Raw genomic sequence first — 24552 nt, forward strand, 5'->3', positions numbered from 1 at the left:
CCCCTTCGCGCAGAGGCGTGGTCTTCCAGGGGCGGCGATGGTGGATGGCCGGTTTGGTGGCGGTGGCCTTCGGCTAGTTCACCTAGATCATGGCGGGAGACGCGGTGGTGTGGCGGAACTCGGCGGGGAAAGGGCGGCAGCGGGATCGCTGCTGACCTCCACCGGCCGGGTTGGAGGAGGAAGATGGACCGCGGTTCCCAGCCATGGCGGCGGCGTGGGGGCCGGCCGTTCCGGCTTTCATGGTGGTGGTCCTAGGGTTCTTCTTTTGTGAAGATGAAGACGTTCCGGATGTCGATCTTTCGTCATCTAGCGGGAGTGATGAGTTCCGGAAGGCTCCGACAGCGAATGAAACAGTGCATCTTTTGCCTGGAGTTCATAGGATCGGGTGGTATTCGGTCGCACACACCCATATTTTTATCCCGGCCGTTTGGTTCCGGAGGGAGCGGCGCGAAGCTCTATTCTGTGTTGACATCAAGAGACTTTTGGTCCATGGTGAAGTCAGAAGCATAGAATTTCATGAATGCGGGATTGGGGGATTAGAGGTTCAAGTCTCCGCGATGTTGAGGAACTTGCTTGGTGTTCCGAGATTCGTAGCAGTGGTATGAAAGTGGGGGCGGCAGCACAGGTGAAATTCAGAGTCCTACCTTTCAGGGTGAAAACCCAAGGTCTGGCCTTAACTGGTTGTGTCTGGCAATGACCTTGTTGGAAGCATTGTTTTGAGAGCGTGGACTATCTTCAGGGTGAAAACCTAAGATCTTTGATCGGGCGACGACGGCATTGGTGCACTGTTTCCTTCTTGGAGGCGTCGCTTTTGGAGAGTCTGTATTTCAGGTGTTGTCTAGGAGGTGAATGTATTACTGTTGCTAAGCCTGGAATACTATAACGGGACTTTTCTTTCTTATTTTTCTTTTATCTTTTTTGGCTGTGCATCCGTACTGTCATTAGGGTGTTGCGTTGTTGCAGAGGCTGGATGTAATTGATATCTTTTGATATTAATATATTCCCTTTATCAAAAAAAATCCAAAGCATATTCATTCCCTTCAACTCGAAGTCTCGAACGCATATCCGAAGATTTACATCCACTGGATACGTCCCTGCCGGGTACTGGTTCAGTTCACTTTACTGAAAGCAGGTTAAGACATTTCTACATGAGACTTTGAAGTATATAGTTGTCGTGTAATGACAGCTTTAACTAGATTTCTAGCTTATTACAAAGTTCATGTACCGATTATTGCGACATTCTTAGATGGTACTTTGATTATACTCTAGTTTTAGGGACAACCCATGAACATAAGCAGAAAGCTAGATCCACATATACACCAAAAGTAGGATAACAATGCACTACTAGCTAGCAGACAGAGAAGGTTCACACTTCACAGTATCTAGTTGAATCTTCTTCACGAACCGAAAGGACCGCATCTTTAGACTTTAATCAGCGGCGAAGCTTCTATTAGCTCAACTCTTACTTGGTAGCATATACGCCAAATGAGAAAAAAAGAACACTCAGCTTTTACAAATGTAAAGTCCTATCTGATAAGAATTGGATGTTAACTGACTGACTTGAGAACTTGACACCATAGACAGAAAAGTAGTTTTCATCTATCGCTTTGTTTTTTCAAGGAACATAGACATGTTCTTTGCTTTTGTTTCGCTGAGCTTATCGCCATGGAAAGAACTAACGCGTGCACGAGTTCATTTACTTCTATTAAATTTCTATGTAAAAATGTTTGGAGCCATGTGTCGAGTGGTTGAGCCAATTGCACTAGTTTTTGCACTGCTATATATGCGCTTGAGTCAAAGTCTTTGGAGTGAAAGACTTGGAAAGTTGGCGTGACAATAACTCTGTTTGCAAAGAAAATATTTTCCAACTTTCGCTGTCAGTGGGCCAACGTGGATATCCATTGGTCCAACCAAGCATCGACGTAGACACCTGGTTTTTGGTTGGTTTCAAGGGCTGCTGGCTAGTGACATGCATCGTCTAATAAACAACCATATACGGGTAACTTAATTAAGGCTATAAAAAGGTAGTTATAAACCAGGTTGATATACTGGCAAACCATGAACAATTGTTTAACATACACATGTTAACCCCACAAGCCACAAGAAGCCATTCTAAATCTTGCGGAAGATGGAATTTTAGTACTTTCAGAAACCGGCGGGAGCACTACCTTTCAAGTTTCAACTAAGAAGATATGTAGTGATAGTTACGGACAGTTTGGTTGATGGCCAAAGCCTAGAAACTATGAGCATCCACGTGCAAACTTCTCATAAAAAACTACAGAACATGTGGAGTGCCGACCAATGCCATTATTGAAGGTCATTGATGCCACCGTGGAAGGTTTATCCTCATCATGAATTGTAGTGGTTTCTCTTCTTCCAAACGTATGATGCAGATTAGGTGGATGCTGAAAATGTTGCCATGCATTTCATAGAGATGTGTTGCTAAAAAGCATTCTACCAATCCTCGGGCATATTATGATCAGCAACCGTTGATCCCCTGCATCAGGTTTACTAGGTGCTAAGTGGCGATCGTGAAAGGGTGGTCCTTTGAGAGGTGAGACACAATTTCAGCATCAAGAAAGCAAGCATCCAAGACGTCGTCGCATTCAATATGCTGCCGTGAAGCGTTCGACTTCAAATATTTATCCGCCCAAAACTTGGGGTACGTAGGAACCTTAGGGCCTCTTTTGGTTCAAAGGAGTTCTGTATCATTCCACTTTATAGGATAATTTCCTATCGATAATGCTGGGCTTACGGGCAAATTTATTACGGAATCCGCCTACGGACAAACGTGGCAATCGATGGTTCGGCTGGTTGAGAAAAACTCGGGGCAACTGCTGAGTCCCTTCCAATCACATGATCCCACACCGTCTCCGTAAACTGATTCCGTAGATTGATTCCGTAGATTGATTCCGTAGATGTAGCATTACTCATTTCCTATAGTCCGTTTGGTTCAAAGGAATGATTCCTCCAAAATTCTTATGGATTGTTTTTTGTAGCAGGAGTTAGACCCGTTTGAAAATTTCTAACATGTACATACTAATTTACTCAATTTCCGTGAAAAACTCATGTGTTTCCTAGTAGGATTAGCCAAACTTTTTTTTTTCTCTTTGGTCCATTTTTTTCCTATAAGCAACGCCATTCTCTTAATAGAATATTGCACTCATAACTCCTTTTTTCTCAAGGTTCCTTAAAAGTTGAAACTAATTTTGCCGAGGTTTTATCAACAACAGCCAAATACTTTTGTTTTGAACATATTTCCACGATCATATACATATAGATATAAGCATTTACAAACCCACAATATAAGGTCATGTGTACATATTTCCATTTTTGACGCATGCAAACTAACGGAGGTTACATGTCAATACAATACACATTATGTAGCTAGCTACCGTTATTGGCTAGCTATACATACGTATACATGTCCAAATCTTTACATGCCCAGTAAAATGAGCTACTATTATACCATGCATGCAAATTGCAAGCGTGTTAAGCATGCATGCATGGATGCATCTTCCATCGTCAGGAATCAAAGTCAAACAGGTCGTCGTCACCACCAAGGTTATTGCCAAACGATCCGAGCGAGCCTGACATGAACCCGAGGCTGCTCGGCGAGGAAGGGAAGCTGTCCACCATGCCTGCGGCAGCATCCATGTCGACGCCGGCGTCCCCCACAACCGGCCAGTACTCCGTCGGTGCTGATCCAACGGTCAACGTGGACGTCGTCCGCCCCAGAACGTCGGCGAGCTGCCCGCCGGCATACTGCATGAACTTTTCTTGGCAAGCCGGTGACGGCGAACTGCTGGGCGCACCACCCTCCTGAGTCGGCGAGGAGCTGTAGCTGGAGAAGTGGGAGAAGAGCACCCGATGATCCATCGTCTCTTTCAGGAGACGATGAGATAAGGCGCCCGTGCTGGTGCTTGCGGCGGCGCCATTATTGGGTGCGAAGCTGATGAGTTGCGCACCATCCGTCGGCGCAGCGGCGCCTTGGACGATGAATGATGGAAACGTGGAGGGGTCCCTGCAGGTGTGCTGACCGTAGTAGCTGATTTCGAGCTCCGATGGGTTGGACTCCGACTTCTGGACCTGCCTCGTGGCCATGCATCCTTGATCTGGCTTATGCGTGCACCTGTAGTAGCTCCTGGATACACATGTGTGCAAATTAGTACTCACTGCAACTTTTTCCTACCTATGTGAGGTACGTACGAGTCTACTAGCTAGCTATCTAGAGCATACGTACAGTACTTATGCAACTAGTGCTATATGCATTTGATCAAGGAGTGATCAATCAAAAAGCTCAACTTCATAAAGAAAATGAAATTGAGAAGCTCAACTTGCTAGGGTATAATCAACAAGTTGGCAAGTGTCTTGGCTAGCTTGGATGAACGATTCAACTTCACAAGTCGGCATGTTGAAATTGTGTTGTTTCTTTCTCGGAACTGCGTACGGCGAGATCTCACTTCATAATTTTATTTTTTTGCGAATCAAGTGGCAGCACAACAAAACAATTACAAATATGAGTAGTTCATCAGTACATGTATCTACATGTACATATATGCAACTAATATGTGTACCTCGGGTTAGTAGAGGCATGTATATTTTTCTGCCCGTACTTCCTCCATGAATTGTCATCGTTGAGCGTTGTAGTCGTGACCATCTTGATGAAAGGGCTCTTCGTCCTGCCATACATATTCAGCAGACAGAATTAGTAGGAACAACTACGTGTGATTTGATATGCCCATGCATGCATCTTTCCATGCCCAAAGACTCTAAGTGATCTTAGATGCATGCATGTACTTTTCGTCTTTTTTATCACAAGAGGAGAAGGGCTACTTTTCTTCCACTGATCATTGGCGCGTAAAGTTCCCCCACTAGGCTAGCCCAATTTGCAAGGTAATTTGTTAAATCGCATGCATATTGAAGTGCATGTTATAGTAAGAGCTAGTACTAGCTTAGCTAGTTGTACGATATGGTCGATTAAGTAAGGGTTTTAGAATTTCTTCACCTTCTCCTCGAGCTTCTCCGGCCTTGCAGCCCGGCAACCGCCGCCGCGCCCGACCTCCTCCTCCTCGCGCCGGATCCCCGGCCTGCTCCCGACGACGACGCCACGACTCCACTGGTGCCCAGCACAGACATGGCGCTCGACAGCTTGCCCATCATCTCCTTCACCAACTCCCCCGCGTCCATGGCCGCCACGCTCGGCGATCCCTGCAACATGTTCTGCAACGCCGCGGCGTGCTCACGCACCTCGACCAGGTCGTCGTAGACCACCGCCGGTGTTGGGCGGCTGCCGCCATCATCGCCGCCTCCGCCACAAGATGTCATGCTCTATGGGGGCGAAGCAAGCGAGCTAGCAAAGCTGCACTCCCGGCCGGCCGTAGAGTAGTTAGGTAGGGTGTCCTCGCCGTAGAGTAGTTTTTATTGGTGCGCTATGCTGTGCGCGGTGGGAAGTTAGGGGGAAAAGTAAGAGGCGATAGAGCGCGAGGAAGTGGCGCGGAACATGGAGAGCTAGGCGCGCGCAGGCGGGCCCCGGCCAGATGTGTGTCCCTGCGCGCGCGCAAGGCGACGTCGGGTCGTCATCGCCGGTCATCGCCGTGACGCAGCGGGGTGAGCTCATCGACGCCCGGCTGTCTCATACATGGTCGTCAGTCGTGGCTCGGTCTCCTGCACAAATCCCTTGCAAAATGGGTTGCACAGTCATGATGTTACCACTACGATTAATCTACTAATAACTACCATTAGTTCATGCATATATATAGTGGAGTAATACAGTAACATTTTTTTAACAGTGCAAGCTAGAGGCTAGGAGAAGGGCAAATTAACGCGTGCCACTTTTCTATCAAGTCTCACGGAAGTCGTCTGGCACATGACTTTAACCGTAGGCGCAATGCTTATAACTAACGAGTTAATAAGCACTCAGCGAACTACTCCATCCGTTCCATATTTGTTATCGCTGATTTAAATATATATTTACAAAATATGTCTAGATATATCCAAATCATCACAGCTAATTAATATGGAATAGAGGGAGTGACAATTGAACCATATTGTTCACTTGCAAAAATATTTAGCCATATTCTTCAGCCTATAGCTAATAAATTATCATTCAGGAAACTACTATACCTTTAATTGTTCCCTTGTGCAGTGCACTGTGCCCTGCTCGCCATCAACTCGTCCAAGGTAGAGCATCTTTCAAAACACCTAACTGCTCAGACACAATCTTCTTAGGAAACATTCAGGAAACAACTAATAATTAGCAATGCGCCCCAACAAGTTGTGTCCCAAGTGGGGAGCATCTGCCAAGACAACTAATTTAGCTGCTCGGAGACAATCTTCTTAAGAAACATTAGCATCTAGGAAGACTGGTCTTTGGCCCAGCACATGCATCGTGCATGATGGCAACATGGACGACTGGGTCTTGCAGACACAATCTTCTCACGAAAACACGTTTACTGCCTATTTGATTCGAAGAACTTTTAGAACAAGGTAACAGGAAAACCGTGGGAATTTGATAATATACCATGTTGGATCTGAGCATAGAAATGTGTGATCTATGTTATTGATCATTGAAACAAAGATGAACATAGCAAGACTATGCCATAGGAAAAATACGGGATTTTTTCCGGAAAGATTAGGTGCACACTGTAATTATCATTGAAACAAGGATAATTTTCAATGAGGCTGGACACGATGAAAAATTTCCTTCACAATTGCATGCAAAGTAGGTTGTGACAAAAAAAAATACATGCTTTCCAATACTAGCAACAGAATTCTCTACAAAACCTAAGAAAATCCTTTGAACCAAAGAGGCCCTTAGATGTTTAAAGGGAAAGAGATCAGCAGATATAGTTTATTTGACACGCCCATTTCTACCCATTTATCATGCTGATCAACTTTCACAGCCGCGGAAATGCAGTCACAATTCACAAGTGGGCACACCCCAGGCTGGAAGAAGCTGATAAACTATCAGACATCCATTAGTAACAAAGAACGCAACCTGACATACACAAGTTTACATGCTCACGCTTCTTGGGAACTAACATCTTAGTTAAGGCTGTGTGGACTAACATGGCGGTGATTGGCGTAAATCAATCTCTTGTCTTACGAACCAGACAAGAACAAAACACCCCACCGCCAGGCTATGTAGTAAAAGGGTTTAGCAGCAGCTGCCCCATACATAGTTTTCTCAAATATACGATGCATATATATGCAGTTATCGTGTCTTTTTTCATGACACGTTGGCACTTCAGAGTTTCCACTTTTCATGCAGTGCAAGCGGGAAGGAGAGAACCAATGTGTGCAACTACGCTTACAGGACACAAGTCGGCTGGCTCAATTTTCTATCCTTAGACAACGCCTACAAGCAGGGACGGATCCAGGATTTCAACTTTGGGTGTTCAAATTGGAGAGTTGTCCAAAGTAACAGGCATGCTACAGATTTTAATATAGTTTTGTGTACTATATATAAAAGGTTAAGAGATTACAAGGCAAGAAAATTACAGCACAACCATACTACATAGCATGGACGGTTGAATACTAAGTATACAGATCGAACAATAATGCAATTGACATATATGTCCAATGTACAAAATATGTATGGAGAAGTTATAGAAAAATTTGGGTGTTCAGGTGTACACCCATGACCCAATGTGGATCCGTCCATGCCTACAAGTACATTAGAGAACTACAAATTTCTCACCCAGACTAAAAATTGCTACATGTGTTCTTGTGTGCAGCGCACTGTGCACAGCAACAAACTGCAAGAGAGCAGTATCTGCCAAGCCAACTGACTGCTACTCATTGGCAGTTTTCTTGTAAACATAATTGCATCTAGGATGACTGGTCTTTCCCTCATCTAGGATGAGGGAAACACGGAAACAACATAATTTAAACTAGGGGGGCTAGGGCCCCAACAGATATGGTTATTTTCGTGCTTTGGAGAAGACATGTCTATTTCTTCCACGTAGGTACATATTCAACGACAACATGACAACTTCTGAAGAAAAACGACAGGAAGACAAATTCAGAAGAAAAACAGCAAACCAAATCAAGTAAGACATAAGAAACTGTTGCCCATTTACCCTGTCGGCCTGCACAGCCGAATACTCGACGCAAGCCACAGTCACAAGTTGGGCGTGCCCAGGGTGCACAAACTAAAATATGCCACAAGCAACGAAAACTGTACATGTTGCATTATTACCATACATGCTACGTTCATAAACATTGTACACCAAACGCAAGCTGTCATGGCAGAATTACCATAACAAAGAAGCAACATGAGATGAGCCATGTTACATGCTAAGTTGCTCATCCTAATGTCAAACTAACGAGCCTATGTTACAAATTTATCGCCTCCCTAAACCTACACCTTCACAGCCTCACTGGCTCCGGTGTTCCACGCCATTCTATCAGTCATGACAGATTCTTGTGATGCGACAACTTCATGACCATATCATATCCATTCATCTAAAATTATTGTTGTCCTCTGTGATCTGAAGTTGGACGCCTTGAGCTTTCAGAGCACTGAAATTTCCATTCAGACCAAGATAACTTCTGTTAACTTAATGTTGGTTATCATGTCGCTCTATTGGTAGCCCTCATTTCAGCAGCCAACCCCGCAGCAACATACGGAGGCAGACTCCTCAAGCTATCGCCATGATTTTGGCTCTCCTCATCTGGAGGCTGATCAGGTGCTTTCACAGGAAATAGTGACTCGACATCCTTCAGCGTCAAAGCAAGCTCGTCTTTGAAGTTTTTTGACTTACGGTTGATCGTGGAGCAGACAGCTCTACCCCTGTTCATTCTGTAGATGCTATCTTCTATTGTTTTCTTCACCTGACATCAATAATTCTTTGAGAATATTTTCCAAGCATAGTTTACATGAAATAAATGAGCATAGGACATGGTGCTTACTACAAACCGGTGGATAAATGTGCTTTTGTCTTGCCCAACTCTATGGATCCTACTGATAGCTTGTGCCTCAGCCGATGGGTTTAGTAATGGCTCCAATAGAATCACATGTTGTGCTTCCAGTAGATTCAGACCGTTTGCGCCATGTTGGATAAGCATTAGCAATACTTGAACATGCCGTATTTTGGGAACTGCATTCTTCACTTTCTCTCCTTTTATACTGGATGCCTGACCTTTAAATTGACAGAGGGCCACTTGTGATTTTCTGAAGGAAAATGAACTTCCATTAAGCGACTGCAATGTCCATAAGATCAGCATACAAAAAAAAGACTTCGCTAAATAACGACTAGCAAGGACTGGAAGCGAACATGAAAAAAGAAAATGATGAAAATCGAATTGACAATTAAAGCATGTATGCCCTTAGCTACAAGTATCTCACCTTCCTCCTTTCATCCGAGCATAAGAGATGTTGTTAGCAGCAAGGGAGTGCTCTAACACATCAAGAACATCATTCCAACTTGAAAAAACAAGTATTTTGGCTGCTCCATCAGTTGAAGTGATCCTCAAAATCCTTCTTGTTACAGCTTCAATCTTAGTTCAAGAAAAGAAAAAATATTAAATCAATTTAAACAAAACTGTTGGAGAACTCAGTGAGGTACATGACCTATGCACCAGTAATTCAAAATCGCAAAAACTGCTCCTCAAGAAAAAATGAAGTGCGGCCGAGTAACAACATTTACATCAGTTGCATAGCAATGTACTTGGCCAAGAATCAAGCAACAAGCAACTCAGTTTTACAAAAAGTTAGGTTAGCGCAAAAGGTTACTTGTTGCACCAGAGCGCATTACCTGCCGCCTTCCATGTTAAATTATTACAAACAGACAAATAGGCAGAAAGAATAGATTTGAAACATGCAACAGACAGAATGGTCATAAGGAAAACAAAAGAAACCTTTGTTCCATATGAACCTTGGACAGAAATAGCGCTTTCTGCCAAATCCTCGGCTTGTTTATCAGCATTTTCACTCTGTTTCTCGACCACAAAAGCAACATTCTCAAGATAAGTACGTTGACGGCATGTAGGGCACATAATCCATTTTTGGTGCCTCCCTGCAGCTCGTTCTGTCAGGAACAAACAACCTGAGAGCATCGAGGAGATAAATTCAGTGAAAACAGAGTTTATTATACATCAAATGGACATATGTCATGAATAAAATCAATGGATGTCATGAAAAGATTGATAAGGCAAAATCTATAGTACAACAAACAGGGAGAGAAATTATATATTTATAACAGAACAGCCAAAAGCGGAGGGCCACAAGCATTAACTGCATCAGTTAATGCTATTCTTCAACTGAAGTAAATTTAAGCAAAACTACATACAGTATCACATGTAAATAAACTTGAGGAGAAAACATGGGTACTCACACTTGCAGCACATGGAGTGGCCACATTGGAAAACCATTTTTTGCTCAAGAATCTTCTCCTGACAAACTGGGCATTGTTCATTGCTTATCTCAGAATCAGTTTGCCCTGTGGCAGGGAAAGAAGCTGTTGTATCAGCAGTGTTGCCTGACTTGGGCAGCATCAATCCCTAGATGTACATGGAAATGTGATCAACATCTATAAAAGAACTCGCTGAAACAGGTAATGGGAACATACAAGTAGATTTAAACCAAATGATTAGAAGTTATCCAGACGGAAAATGGTTCTGCTTTCAGGAAGAGAATTTCAGAACAGAATATCAAGTAGATAGCAGAGCACAAGAGTTGATTATTTTACCTTCAGGTACCGAAGTTGGCCTCTTATACGAGCTAAAGATGCAAGAGCTAAGAATTTGTCACTCGTGAATTGCACGTTGTATGGTATGAGCTCTTCTCTGGTTACAATATTGACAGCACTGGGCTCATCATCATTCTCTTTGAGCTGCAGCCGCGAGATAGACATCTTGATCTCATCATGAGCACGCAGTAATTGGTTCTGACAAATTGACAAACTCCTTGCAAGAGAGAACTCCTTGCGCATTGCCTAAATTAACAATCATGGTCAGAGAATATCCTAACTGAGAATATGTTTTCAACCTTCATATTTTTAAACTAAATATACAGACCATTAGGTAAGCAATATTTTAAGGTTTGAGATATGCCAGGATTTCCAAAATGACAGCTAATTAAGTAGATAGGCATGTATGTCCCCTTGATGTAGGAAGTGAACCTAGCTCACTTGGTTGGAGGAGTGGATAAACCACCTGGGTACAAGTACCACAGACATGAATTTAGTTCCTAATTGGTGTATGGGGTCTCCCTTGTAGTTCTCTTTCATAGTTTCATTATGTCACCTTGATATTTTCTCCGATATTACCAAATGCAATCAATCATCAAACGAGATGTAGCACGTTTTACACTGATAAGAGGCTGAGTAGTATTGGCCGAAAGAGGTGTTCTTCCTCTTATTAAAAATCATTACACGACAAAATATCACTTTTCACTTTCAAGAAAAAGTTACTCCTTTTTCCCAATCATCTGCTTCTTCTATTTGATATTTCTTGTGCTACAGTACAAAATGCGCAGTGCTAAAATTCGCCAATGCCCATTAAAATGGCAATTTCCAGCATGCAACAAGAAAAGGCGTCAATATACACACTGACGTACCTCAAAAAGAAGCAAATGTTTCTTTGCAATTTCAGCATATTGATTTCCAAGTACTGTCTTTGAGTGGGTCCGAACAGCCTTCAGGGCAGTCTCGGTCCGAGAAGGATGCCTGTAGACCTGTAAAGGAAAGGAGCATACAAGACTATAATAATGTATTTTAAGAAGCATTATAGATAATGTTCAATAAAAGGATAATAATAACAGGTAAATAGTTGATCACTTTTGGTTTCTTTAAATGCCAGATTTAATTGAAGATAGCTGACACTAGAAAAAAAACATTTCTAGCTAACTTAAGTTAGATAGAAGTTAAACTAAAATCATATCTGACAGTGGTCCAGTGATGTATTTAGGCCCTTGTTTGTGATATACTACCTCTATTCCAGAAAGGAAGGCGCATAATTTTTTCTGAAAGCCGAACAACTTAAAGTTTGACTAAGCTTATAGAAAAAATTATCAACATCTATATTAGTATCATTAGATACATCAGGCAATATATTTTCGTATCATGTTTGTTAGGTCTTGTAAATGTTAATATTTTATTCTACAAGTTTGGTCAAAACTTACACCTTCTTTAGAAAATATGTATACGCCTTCTTTTTCGGAATGGAAGTAGTATGAATCATGAAACTAAGACATTATTAGAAAGAATCTAGTATTGCAGAGAGAAGGATAAGATGAAAGAAATTAGCGAAAAAACAGCTTATAAAAGAGTGAGATGGTTAGGAATGAAAAATATACAATATGACTTTCAAAGGCTAATGCAGAGCACAAGAGCATTTGATTACGTAATTTATATGTAGGCATGCAAGATGTTAAAATACTAATTGTAAAACGCACGATGTTTCCACAAATGGAACAAAATATACTCTTTCTTTACCAAACTAGCACTAACAATTAATTAATGGCCGCGCAAGGAAAAATCAGTAGAGGGATATAAAAGCCAACTTAGACAGGTTTGGATGGAAGTTTCTAGAAGGAAAAAAAAGGATACCTGGTATTACAAAGATGGATGAACTCTAAAAGGGTAAAATAAAGGGTATTCTATCTTCTTCAAAAAATGGAAAGGTGTAACACTATCCTAGAAGAACTGTCAATGCATAATTAAATGAAGTGACAACTGACAATACTCATTACAAATGGAAGACAAGAATTATGGAATGGAGGGAGTACAGAATTATATGTACGAATGGAAGACACAACCATCATCTCGATGAAGATAGAGTAAAAGTCACCTGTATGTTTTCCCGAGCAGATCTTGGATTATTATTGTCACCGCCAACTTCAGATCCTTCATTAGCTTTTTTGTTACGGAAGAAATGATTCAACTCGTATTTTCGTCTTTGCAAATCCTGTGCTTCATCTATTGAAGCAATAACAGAATCATTGTTTGATTTCTTAACAACAAAGAGCCGTGCCTCATAACCCTAGAAGTGATGAAATCCATGATTAATTTCATCTGATCAGAAATACATTAAAGAGCACGAGCATACAAGATTACCTGAAACAGCTCATCTAGTTCACACTGCATGCACAAAGAACCAGTACCATCATAGCACTTCGGACAATATCTCTGACCCTCAATGTCTTCGTCCCTTGGGTTATCCATTGTTTTATCTATTTCCAAAAGCCTAATCATTAATTGCTGCCTTGAACCTTGCAGGGAATCAATACCAGATTGAATGGTATACTTCAAGCCAGCAATTGTTTGAACCCTATGCATAGAACAAAATAACCAAGTTATCTATCAACTACTAAAAAGATAAGAATTTTGTGATACTCATTCCTAGATAGTTAAGCCACTATAAGGGACAGAGATTTGGTGCACATGGGCACCGGTGATCTCGTTTTAAATAAAAAATCAAAAATCATATTTTTGAGTTTCAAAAAATTCTGGAAAAAAATCCGCACATAGTCAATGATGTATCCCACAAACCTGCGAAAAATCAATTTCAAATACTTAATATTTTGAGCTACACAAAAATGACAAAATTGTAGATCTGAGTAGTCATTTTCAAATCTTCAAAACATATCAGATTTTGTCATTTTTATCTAGCTCAAAATAAAAATAATTTCGGATTGGGATTTTGCATGATTGTGGAATGTATCAATGACAGTCTTCAGAATTATTTTCATGAATTTATAACTTGCAAAAATATTTTTAAATTTTTCTTAACATAGCGAGAGCACTGGAGCTCGGGAGCTAAAAACACTTTTCGCACTATAAGTTCCTAAAAAATAATGAAACCACCATAAATTGCAAGGAGAACAAACCGAACAAAGTTCTGTGCTGACCTGGACGATATTCCCGCTGTACCCAATCCAGTGGTGCTCTTAGTGGAAAAACTATCAACCTTCTTAAGTAGCTCATCGGCGGACTCCTTATTCTTCTCAATGGAATCCAAAGCGTATAGCCACCAATGCATACCCTGATTTTGTAGTTCTTTATTAAGAGTGGTGACCTAGAGGCACAAACTCATCAGAAAACAGTGATGAATTTAATCTAGAACACTGTAAGAACTAGAGTAGAGGCAAACATCATGGAGTAGAGCACTAAGCAAGATCGAAAATAAAACAGAGAAGAATGTTACAACAATACATAGAATATTCCAAGGAAGAAAAGGAGACATGGGTCAAGATTACTCGTTGCAAGTTGCAACCTCAAAAATAACAGAAAAGTGACGAGATCAACCTCTTCCATTGATGCGCTGAAATCCTTTTGTGCTATTAGTAACTTTGTGGTAAAAACTGATAAATATTTTTCTTTGAGTGTGTTGCATGTCTTTCTCAAACAACCATCAGCAAAACATTCAGATGATGAGTGGCATCCCGCATTGTTCTCTGCATCCAACTCTACACTTGTGGATGCTTGTCCAATAATATTTATGTCCTCAGAGGTTTCAGCACCATCAGCTGCCAAATCTGAGCCACTGTTCTCAGATATTTTATTTCGCTTTATGCCACATAGCTCTGAATGCACAGGGCTAGTTTCTTTTCTTTTTCGTTTGTAGTAGAGAACAGAAGCTTGTACTTTCAGTGGACATTCTTGTAAATATTCAGAACTAGTCCTGAGCAGCTCCGCAAGATTGTGGTTGATATGAAGATTCAACAAAGGATCAACACGAAAATCATCAATATTTTGACGAGCAAAATCTAGTGCTTCTTTGTACAAAGAGATAGCTTCTTGGTTCTTTTGTTCTATGATAGCGATTCCAGCAAGACCGTTTAGGGAAACAACTACTTTCCTAAGTTCTTCCTCCCCTTCAACTTTTGCTTTACCAATAAGTACCTGGGTAGAAAAGGATAATGGACAACTTTAAGCACAAAATAACATTTTAAAAATAGCTACCAATAGGGGAGGTAAAACCATTAGTCATTCACCTGTAAAATTTCATCCATTGACAAAGGAGTACGTTGCAGAGAGCAGAGACCAGAACTCCCCACTTGCGGGTGGCAACAGGCTTGCCGAAGCTTGAGCAGTGGAACTAGAAGTTTGGCAGTGTCGTTGTTGGAGAGGTACACATTTGATAAAGCATTTGAATCTACAAGAAATGACAAAAGGTTAAAACAGTTTTCAGATTTTTTTAATACAGTTTTATAGCGTGATATCTGCTACAGCAACTGGATAACACAACAGCACGGCGAAGGCAAACTTGTGCTCATCAACAGAACCCTTTATGGTGTGTAGTACACATGGTTTCTTTGTCCAAGTGCAGATATGAAAAAATATGGAAATCTCAACCAGAAATTATCTCATTGGCATGGCATGAGAGAGAGAGAGAGAGAGAGAGAGAGAGAGAGAGAGAAGATGCAGATCTTGCATCATTCTCTTGTATATTGTGTTTCTGTGATACATGTTGTTTAGGCTTTATAATTATTTCCATCCAAACATAAAAATAAAGCAAGCAACAGAAACGAAACGGAATTGTTGAATCCTGTCCCCGCAGTATAAATCTAGCAATTAGATTCAGAAAATAGCTGATATAATAGACAAAGTACCTGATGTTGGTTCCCTCCTGTTGGCATCATTTCTTAAACGTCTAATAATTTCATGTGCATGGTCCATGCAAGTTGCATGCTGCTTCTGATAGAAATATTCTTCAATTGACGAGAAGATGAGCCACGAGAAACACTCTTCTTGTGGAGGCAGCTTTAATTCCCGCGAGACATGAATTTTAGAGGAGCGCCACATGATTTCCTTGAAGAACTTGTGTGTATAATCCATAGCTATCATATCTCCTTTCTGCAGTTCAACTCAGCGAGGAAATGAGGAAATGGATTTGATTATTTCAAGTATCTCAAGAAAGGAATGTTACTAAAGCTGTTGAGCAGTAATCAGCATTACATGCTTTTCCATTTCAGCTCAAAAAACATGCTTTTCCATCACAGCATCATTCATTTATTGCTACGTGAATCAACAAATGGCACTAAGATCGGCGTTCTTTAATCAGATTGTACAGTTTTTAAATATGCTCATCATCCATGCATGTTTTTGTATAAGAACCTACAGATAAGCAATTAGCTTATGAGCTAACAGTAAAACTCATATCATCCTAGGTCAATAGGCCATTAGTGCCTCACTACACCGTCTTCACCATCATTGATATGCGTGCAAGTTCTTTCACTGTAAATGATTAATATTTCTAAGAATGGTAAATAATACATCATGGTGTTTACTCTTTTGTCAATAGTTAGGGCAACATACGGGTTTAATAAAGATGTATTAAATGCTCACAGATATTGCTGGCAGTCAATGTACCTCATATGGGTCTCTAATAATGTCCACCCACCACCTGTATGTGTCAAATGGACTTGTCCTGAGAAAGCGTAGAAGGCCGAAAAGATCATCAAGCCTGCGCTGTATTGGAGTTCCTGTGATACACCAGCGGTGTTGTGCATTTAGCCTCATTGCCATCTCAGTAACAGAAGTTTTGCTGGACTCTACCATCTGAGCTTCATCCAAACAAAGCCGCCACCAGTGGACCCTTGTTAGGACAGTTGGAATGACAGGGTACCTAGGTGTACAATGAGAGTTCAGCAGAAGTTAACCCATAGTTATTTGGTACTACTGAATGATTGGCAGGCCTAATGGCACTTGCTAGTTCACTTCTATGTCAGCTATCACCAGTATAACATCGTTCTAAGCAACAACAACAAAAAATCTCAAACTAATTACATCTTAATGCTAACATTTTCAGGTTTAGCAAGTTTCCACATTCAGAGCATGCAATGCAAGACCAACAGATACGTATCATAAATCATAATTCTGAAATCCTTAATCGTTACTCAGGAGAACACAATAAAGAGCACTCTTAACGATACAATACAGACATGAGCATCCTTCCCCTGATTTGAAGCAACAATATGACATAAAGTGCAATAACGAATGGTTGAACACCCTGCGGATCGAATAAGCTAACAGCCTTGACCGCCCACTAGGGGGTCTACAGAATGTCTAGATTTAAAGGGACAACACTCCTTTACGAGTTATGAACACATATTAACTGACGGGCTCAAAATGCCATTTATAGTCAACTTTTGAACTAGCATAAGCAGTTGAGATCATGTACGGTCAAACTTCGTGAGAAAATTAAATATTACCTCTTCTGAAATCTCAAGAAACGCCGATCACCATCGTGTCTATCAAAATCATGTGACAGATCTTCTTTGAGGACATCATAAGTTGTCAAAACAACATCAGCAGTGCTTATCTCAGTCAGATCATTTCTTTGGTTAGAAGCTGAGTCCAAGTTCCTTGCACCTTCATAAATACGAATGTTCAGAGATCCTGGCCTTGTGTGTCTAAGTGAAAAGAAACTAAGCAGTTAGCACTATCATAATATGCAGATAATAAATGAACAGAACAGGTAATGCTAAGCATCGAAATAACTGAGACTGGATAAGGCACTTGAAGCTTTGATTATAAGCATTTATTGTACTACACTAGAAGGAGCTGGCAAAATCTGTTGCGCATACAAACAAATTTCTCATGAGCATTCTTGATTCCTATACAGATGTGGGAAGGATTTCAACTCAAAGTTGCAGAACTTCTACAATGATCTGATTACAAGCAGAGAAAAGGAGGAAATTATTATCGGAGCGGCATGGTTAAAGCAAAATTGCCATTCTACATTCCAATCGAGATGTGCATCTAAAAGAAGGAAGAAACAACAGCTCATAGAATGGCCAATTGGTCATGCACATGGTTTAAGTTTTCTGATAAGTGGTAATGGTATCTACGAACTTTGAAAAATGCAGGGTTCTGCCATTCATTCAAGAACTGAGACGATACTGCACAGCTATTGTTTGGACAAGAGAAATCATACCGGGTAATTTCAGAGTGCCACTGTGCCAATATTGGCGATGGGCATACTATCAATGTAGCACGACTGAAAATAGTAGTTTGAGCAGCTTCAGCAAGTTCCAGGCACACTGCACAAATGTAGCTTTCTTCCGTCTCTGCAATAGAATATGTGGCTCTCCTTCTACGTTTTGGCTTCATGGTGCCTTTCTCACAGTTTGACAACATATTATCATCATCAAAGGTTAAATCTTCCTTGGGTGTGTAGCCAACACAATCAGCGTGCTGCCAAGCATCACAATTGTCACACTGGATCCATATCCCCTTGTAGGCAGAACTTTCACTTGCAGCCCCGCAAATGCACTCAATCCTATCTCTTTTTTGCCTACTTATCCGATCTAATTCTTTTCTGGTTTGAGAGACAGAACACTCCATGGAAAATGTGCTTCGATGGGCAAAAATGCAAGCCAAAAGCTCAACAGTTTTCCCCAAGCCCATTTCATCTACAATTATTCAGCCATAAAAAAAAGGAAATTAGTGATGGATATCCTGAGTTGCCAACACATTACTGCACTGTACAGACATTTAGTATCAACATACCAGCCAAAATGCCCCCAGAGACATAAGGTGGAGAAGGCTCTGGTTGCAATGAAACATTTCCACTGCAAAGTAACAGATTACATGAAATTGAATTATTCAGGGTTGTTGATAGGAACAAATAAATTCCAAATCTAGACACAGGAAATAATACACTATTGGAAAAGATCAACTGGGTAATAAGATAACTAATATGCAAAGCAGATAATAATATGCATAGGAGTCTAAGATGTTTTAGATGTCATATCCTAACAGCAGGCAGCCCTGTTCTGTGTCCATGACAAAAATCCCAAGTCAAGCCAAACCTTTCACACCCGAAAAAAATCTCTTACTTGATCACATACACCCGTCTTTCCTTCAGACAGCAATACCCAAAATCCCCCCCCCCCCCCCCAACAACAACAATGAAATCAAATTGACATATATTTTCCTTACATGGTGACAAAATTTCAATGGTAATTAATATAACAGTAGTTCAAAGCATGTTAATCCACAACAAAGGAAATCACAACAACATCAGGGAAGTACAGGTGAAATGCATTGAACTCTTACTTGAAGGGATTGTAGAACATCCTGGACTTCTTGTTAATAAAATCTATTGGAACACAATATGGTGCAGGATGAACATAACCCTCATTGGGTGATGAAACAGCTGCACTTCCTTTTTCATGCTCGACCATCCAATTCGCTGCACGGAGTTGATATGGTCTGAGATGAGGAAGTAAATCAGGAAGCTCCTCTTCCAACAGCACTGCGTCCCTATATCAACAAGCAGTAAGAAGAAAAAAAAACATCAAAAAACAGGCAGAAAGAGAATGGTGCTATCATAAGACATACAAATTTGTTACCTACGATTCTAGATGGCACAAAACCATATAATTAATGCCACATTTATTTCGGTGTAAATTTCACATATTTATTGAAGCATTAATTAAATAGTCCAGAATAATTGCCTCAATGATTGATTTGATTTCCTAACAACAATACATGAGAGCATGAGATGCAAGGCACGTACATCGAAGGCTTAACGGCTTCGTAGAAAGCAGCAAGATCAAACTGCGAGTCACTCTTCGGCGTGAAATCACAACCAGCGCCACCGTCCACCGCTGGAACAAGACCATCCATCCCATATATCGTGGCTGACGTCGTAACCTCGGGGCGAACCCACGCCATCACATTCATCAAGCTCTTCCTCCAGGGATGCCTGGTGACCTCCAAAAGCGATTCACACGCAGCGAACGCCTGGTCCGTCACCTCCACCCTAACCCGAAGCGCCATAGACGGCGCTGCATCGTTCGTCTGGAGGAAGCTGTGCAACTCGACCCGCAGCGTCATGAACCCCAGGCTGACCAAATGAACGAGACCAGACACACCTTCATCGGGGCCGTCGAGCCGGCCTGACATGAACACACTGCCTGCAACAAACTTGTCAGAGTGGTACTCCAGGAGCACGCAGTCGGCCGGCACCACGGGCCAGTGGCCCAGCCTGAACCCGTCCTCCGGCGCGTCCCGCACCCGCAGGCGCAGCGAGCGCCCGCTGCTCCCCAGCGTCGAGTACGCCTCCTCCAGCGCCGCCAAGTCGACCCCGTCCTTCCCCTCGCCTTCGAGCCTCGCGCCGCGGATGACCAGCTCGGCGATGTCGCGGCAGTCGTCTGCGCAGCGGCCGCGCGTGCCGCCGTCCACCTCCACCAGGACGTCCCTCCTCGCCTCGCCCTTGGCGGCGCGCTTCGATTTGGAGGGGGGGCTCGGCGAGTCGGGCTCCGCGGCGGCGGCGCGCCCCGCTCGCGACGGCCGCGCCTTCTTCCTCCCCATCTGGCGTCGTCAATGGATTCGCTGGAGCATTGGGGAGCGAGGGTTTTGCACGGGGGAGCTGGGGCGGAATTGGGCGGCTGCAAAATCCTCCAAATCCTCGCGATTGGGACAGGAGAAGGAAGGAATCTGGAGGTAGGGGCTATTGGGGATTGCGGCGGAGGGGCGGCGGAGGGAGATTGGAGGCTCCGGCGCCGTGGATTTCCGATTCTCGTCGCGTCTGTCCCCTCGGGGGAGACGCGACACGGCGAGAGGGAAGGGGGTTTTGCAGGAACAGAACGGCAGTCGGGGTAAAGTTTTTGAAGAGGCGATGGCAAGTTGTTGTGTTTGTGACGAAATTCGAGGAAGGATAGCCAGACGGTTTTGGCTGAATTTCCAGGAATACCAAAATCACCCTGATCTGGGTTCAATTTGAACGGGTGAAGTCACAGCCGACGTCACGGAAGTGTGAAACCGCCATGGAAACGCGTCCAAGTTTGTTTTTTTTTTTGGAAGAAACCCATCCGATTTTACTTTCTGCTGGTTTTTGAAGGTAACATTTTTAAAAAAATAAACATCAATATATTAAGTAGGGATTTCTATTTTCGTGCCCCTGGTTCGTTAGTTGTACTCAGTTTTTCCCAGCCCCTTAGTTTTTCCTCAGTTTTCCCCTCCCTCTAGTTTGAAACCCGTTGCAGACGCTCAGACGGGAGGGTTGCCGTCTGATCGGAGGCCTTCACCGTTACCGGTGACGGCTAGGGAGCCGCGTTGGTGTTGAATTGACCGTTTCTTTCGAACTATGTTGACTCGTTGACTCGAGGAGCTCACCCAAAGCTTTCCACTCCGCCCGATACCGGAGGAGCTCACACACCGCCCCTCGCCGCCACGCCGTCCCGCCCTCCTACCTTATGGCGTCGTCCGCCGCCGAGCCGCCCCGCCCCCACCACCACCCCCGGGAGGCGGAGAGGATCCGCCTCCACCAGATCTAGATCTACCCCTGTCGCGGTAGAGTTTGTATATCCGTCCGGTGTACCGCCTCTTCCCGTCGCCGCGGAAAAGATTGGGAATCGGAGGGATCTAACGCATGGATTCCATCCGGGTAAGCATCGTCCGCCTATGTGAATTAACGATAGGCGGTTTTTGAGCGCCAATCGTTGTTGCTCAACTAATCGCGTTGCTTTTCGAATAGGATTGATCCAGCACGGCTTTTCGAGCCGGTGGTTAGGCTGGATTCTAGCTTTACGCGTGATTCTAAACGCCAAATGAATGGGTTTTACTTCCCTGCGGTGGTTGCAACCACCATCTCGTTGAGGGATTTGAAAGCTAACATCTTCGATAAGTACTCCTGGAGCCCTCGCGATGCGCTTCATTTCGAATATTTCAACAAAGACGGAGCGAAGATTGGTTCCACTAATTTCCGACGATGATCTGGGAATTCTTTTTGCTTTGAATGCTTCTTGCCATTTCGGTAAAATTCGTGTCCATGTGGACAGGGGCCATGCATCATCTGGTGTTGGGGCATCATCAGGTGGTCGGGCATCATGTCTCTCTACTGTTGCTGCCTCTGCTAATAGTGTGCGCCGCGGCGATCCTTGTAGGTCCACAGCAGCACCATCTGTCCCCGAGTGCGAGTGGTAGCCAGATCGTTCCTGTGGTCAATGTGGAGGACGATGCAGAGATTGGGGATCAGTCTCCTGAAGATGATGAGGATGAGTTAATGTTTCCTGAATTGGTAGATCAATGCAGTAAGCAGGCAATGGAGGATCAATACATGGAAGATATTGCTTTTGGTGCCAGATTTGATGAGACTGATGATGAAGAGAATAATGAGAACGATGACAGCCTCGGTTTAGCCGATTACGAAGGTGAAGACTTGCCAACAATTGAGTGGAACAGGGAGGATCCTCAGCTTGCAAAAGGCACCGTGTTTCAAACGATGATGGACTGCCGTAATGCAATTACTACATATCACATTCTCACTAAGAATAATTATGAGGTTATTAAAAGTGAGCCAGGTAGGTTCACAATTAAATGCCCATACCCAAGGTGTAGGTTTAGGCTGCATGCATTCACAATGCGCAGAAGCAGCTTGGTTCAGGTACTACGCCAACCAGTTGTGTATTTAGATCACGGTGTAAAATTTGTTATCTATTACTGACATCCCTTATCATTATGTTTCAGATAAAGAATAATAAGGAGATCCATAGGTGTCCACCTCTAGGGGGAGAGCCAGACCTGAAAACAAAGCTAGCGAAGACTAGGTGGTTGGCAGATATAATCCTAGATTGGCTGAGAGAAACTCCTTCACTTGGTCCAACGGCACTCCGGTAAAAGGTGGTCGAGAAGTATAAAGGGATGAAAGTACCTTACATGAGGATGTTCTATGCAAAGGAAATGGCTCTTGACAAGATCAATGGTCCATGGAATGAAAGCTTTCGGTTGCTTTACACTTTCAAAGCTGAAGTGGAGATGGCTAGTCCAGCGCAGTGTTGTAGCAATAGACAAGCATACAGCTTCCCTACAAATTGAAAAGCGGGAAGGTAATGCACAAGGAATGTTTTAGAAGGGCTTTTGTTTGTTTCAAAGCTTGCTGGAAAGGCTTTTTGGACGGTTGCAGGCCTTATTTGGCCGTGGATGCATCAGCTCTTCATGGTAGGTTTAAAGGACAGCTAGTTGCTGCTACTGCAGTTGATGGACATAATTGGATGTTCCCTGTTGCTTATGGAGTTTTGGAGGTTGAGTCAGAGGAAAGTTGGACTTGGTTTCTGCAGAATTTGCGCGACTTTATAGGTCATCCACCAGGACTTGCTATCCACACGGACGCTTGCAAAGGTTTGGAGAGTGCGGTAGAAGCAAGTATTCCCTGGAGTGGAGCATAGGGAATGTATGCGACACTTGGTACGAGAATTTTACAAAGAAATTCAAGGGTAAAGTTTTTACCGACAACCTATGGCCAGCCTTCATACACATGCAGCTCTAGGAAGCATATGTTTTATTTGGATGTGTTGTATAAACAAAAACCCGGGGTGAAGGAGTACTTGGATGAACATCATGGTAGGGTGTGGTCAAGAAGCCAATTCAATGAAATTTGCAAGGTAGACTATGTAACAAGTAACCTTGCGGAGAGTTTCAACTCAAAGGTCAAGTCATTGAAAGGGCTTATGCTCGTGGCAAATATTTGATAAGATTAGGCGAGATGATCATGATAAAGATCGATCTGCGTCAAAGAATTGCATCCACAAATTATGTTGGCCATCTCACGCTCCCATCTTTGATTAAGTCTTTGCATGAGAGGGCAAAACAATTGAGGATGCAATGCGTCAGAAAAGTAATGGAGGCTGAGGTAACCTACACTGACGATAAAAACGAGCGGTGGAGGTATCCGAGTGAGTTTGGTTGATAGGACATGTCATTGTAGGGGATGGCAGATCCGTGGGATACCCCGCATACACGCATTGTTTTTCATGAGTGTTATAGGGGGTGAAGATGGTGAAGTTGATCGGTATGTGTCGGAGTATTTCTCCGTTGCAAAATTTAGGGCTGCATATGCTATGAATGTTCCTACCTTGTTGGGAAAAGACCAATGGATAACCACAAACAAATCTCTCTACGCATCGCCAACCCCTCTCGCCTCGGTGGTTTCTACTCGGTGGTACACTATGCTTGACCGTAGATCGCATCTACATCTAGGCAGCACAAGCCGCGCCTCACGTTGTTCATGCAGTTGCTCGTAACAAGTCCTTTTTGATGGCGAGCAATCGTAGGTTATTCCTAGAGCATGTTAGGTTAGCATCGTTTCTGCATGCTGCATGCTTTCGTAGTGCAACCCTGTATGTCTAGCGCCTTACGCCTCATCTTAGGCGTAGGGTGCACCCCGCATTGATCATAGTTTAAGTAGATCTGATCCGATATTTATTGCATCCTTGCCCTACAAGGATTAGTTTAATATCTCGCACATAGTTAGCCTTACAAGGGGGGAGGATCCAGCCGCACGTAGGGTGTCGTCTGCTTGGCCCTAAGCAGGATGTTCCGAGGATCAACCTCGTGTTGGTTTTTAGGCCTTGCTTAGGATCGGCTCACGATCACCGTGCGTGGCCGCGAGGCCCAACCTCGTGAGTAGGATGATCCGATTATGCGGTGAAACCCCACATCGTCAGATCTCATTAGCTTTACCTTGACTGGCAGACCACCATATATTCGGACACCTCGTCTGAATCATGGGTGGATCGGCCTTTGAGCCGATCCACTGGATAACCCGAGAGCCGATCGAGGCTCGCATTTAACGCTTACGTGTGTGCCCCGCAGG

The 24552-nt window shown here is 43.1% G+C and overlaps 2 protein-coding genes across 2 annotated transcripts; both read right to left on the reverse strand.

Annotated features, from left to right (window-relative positions):
• Nucleotides 1-3398: 3398 nt before the first annotated feature.
• LOC124675295 (transcription factor WRKY45-2-like) lies at nucleotides 3399-5328 on the reverse strand. Its single transcript, XM_047211360.1, has 3 exons — nucleotides 5009-5328; nucleotides 4578-4682; nucleotides 3399-4144 (listed from the first exon to the last, which is right to left on the reverse strand). The coding sequence occupies exons 1-3, from the start codon at nucleotides 5326-5328 to the stop codon at nucleotides 3526-3528; spliced, it is 1044 nt and encodes a 347-aa protein (XP_047067316.1). The 3' UTR covers nucleotides 3399-3525.
• Nucleotides 5329-8178: 2850 nt separating this feature from the next.
• On the reverse strand, nucleotides 8179-19952 carry LOC124675297 (E3 ubiquitin-protein ligase SHPRH-like). The gene is made up of 19 exons (XM_047211361.1): nucleotides 19474-19952; nucleotides 19011-19217; nucleotides 18462-18523; nucleotides 17887-18364; nucleotides 17162-17362; nucleotides 16320-16575; nucleotides 15560-15803; nucleotides 14942-15102; nucleotides 14253-14849; nucleotides 13856-14022; nucleotides 13062-13275; nucleotides 12796-12987; nucleotides 11564-11680; nucleotides 10695-10940; nucleotides 10341-10506; nucleotides 9865-10052; nucleotides 9353-9504; nucleotides 8917-9178; nucleotides 8179-8838 (listed from the first exon to the last, which is right to left on the reverse strand). The coding sequence occupies exons 1-19, from the start codon at nucleotides 19860-19862 to the stop codon at nucleotides 8578-8580; spliced, it is 4560 nt and encodes a 1519-aa protein (XP_047067317.1). The 5' UTR covers nucleotides 19863-19952; the 3' UTR covers nucleotides 8179-8577.
• Between the last annotated feature and the right edge of the window lie 4600 nt (nucleotides 19953-24552).

The sequence above is a fragment of the Lolium rigidum genome, chromosome 7 (assembly GCF_022539505.1).
Source record: "Lolium rigidum isolate FL_2022 chromosome 7, APGP_CSIRO_Lrig_0.1, whole genome shotgun sequence".
NCBI lineage: Eukaryota > Viridiplantae > Streptophyta > Magnoliopsida > Poales > Poaceae > Lolium > Lolium rigidum.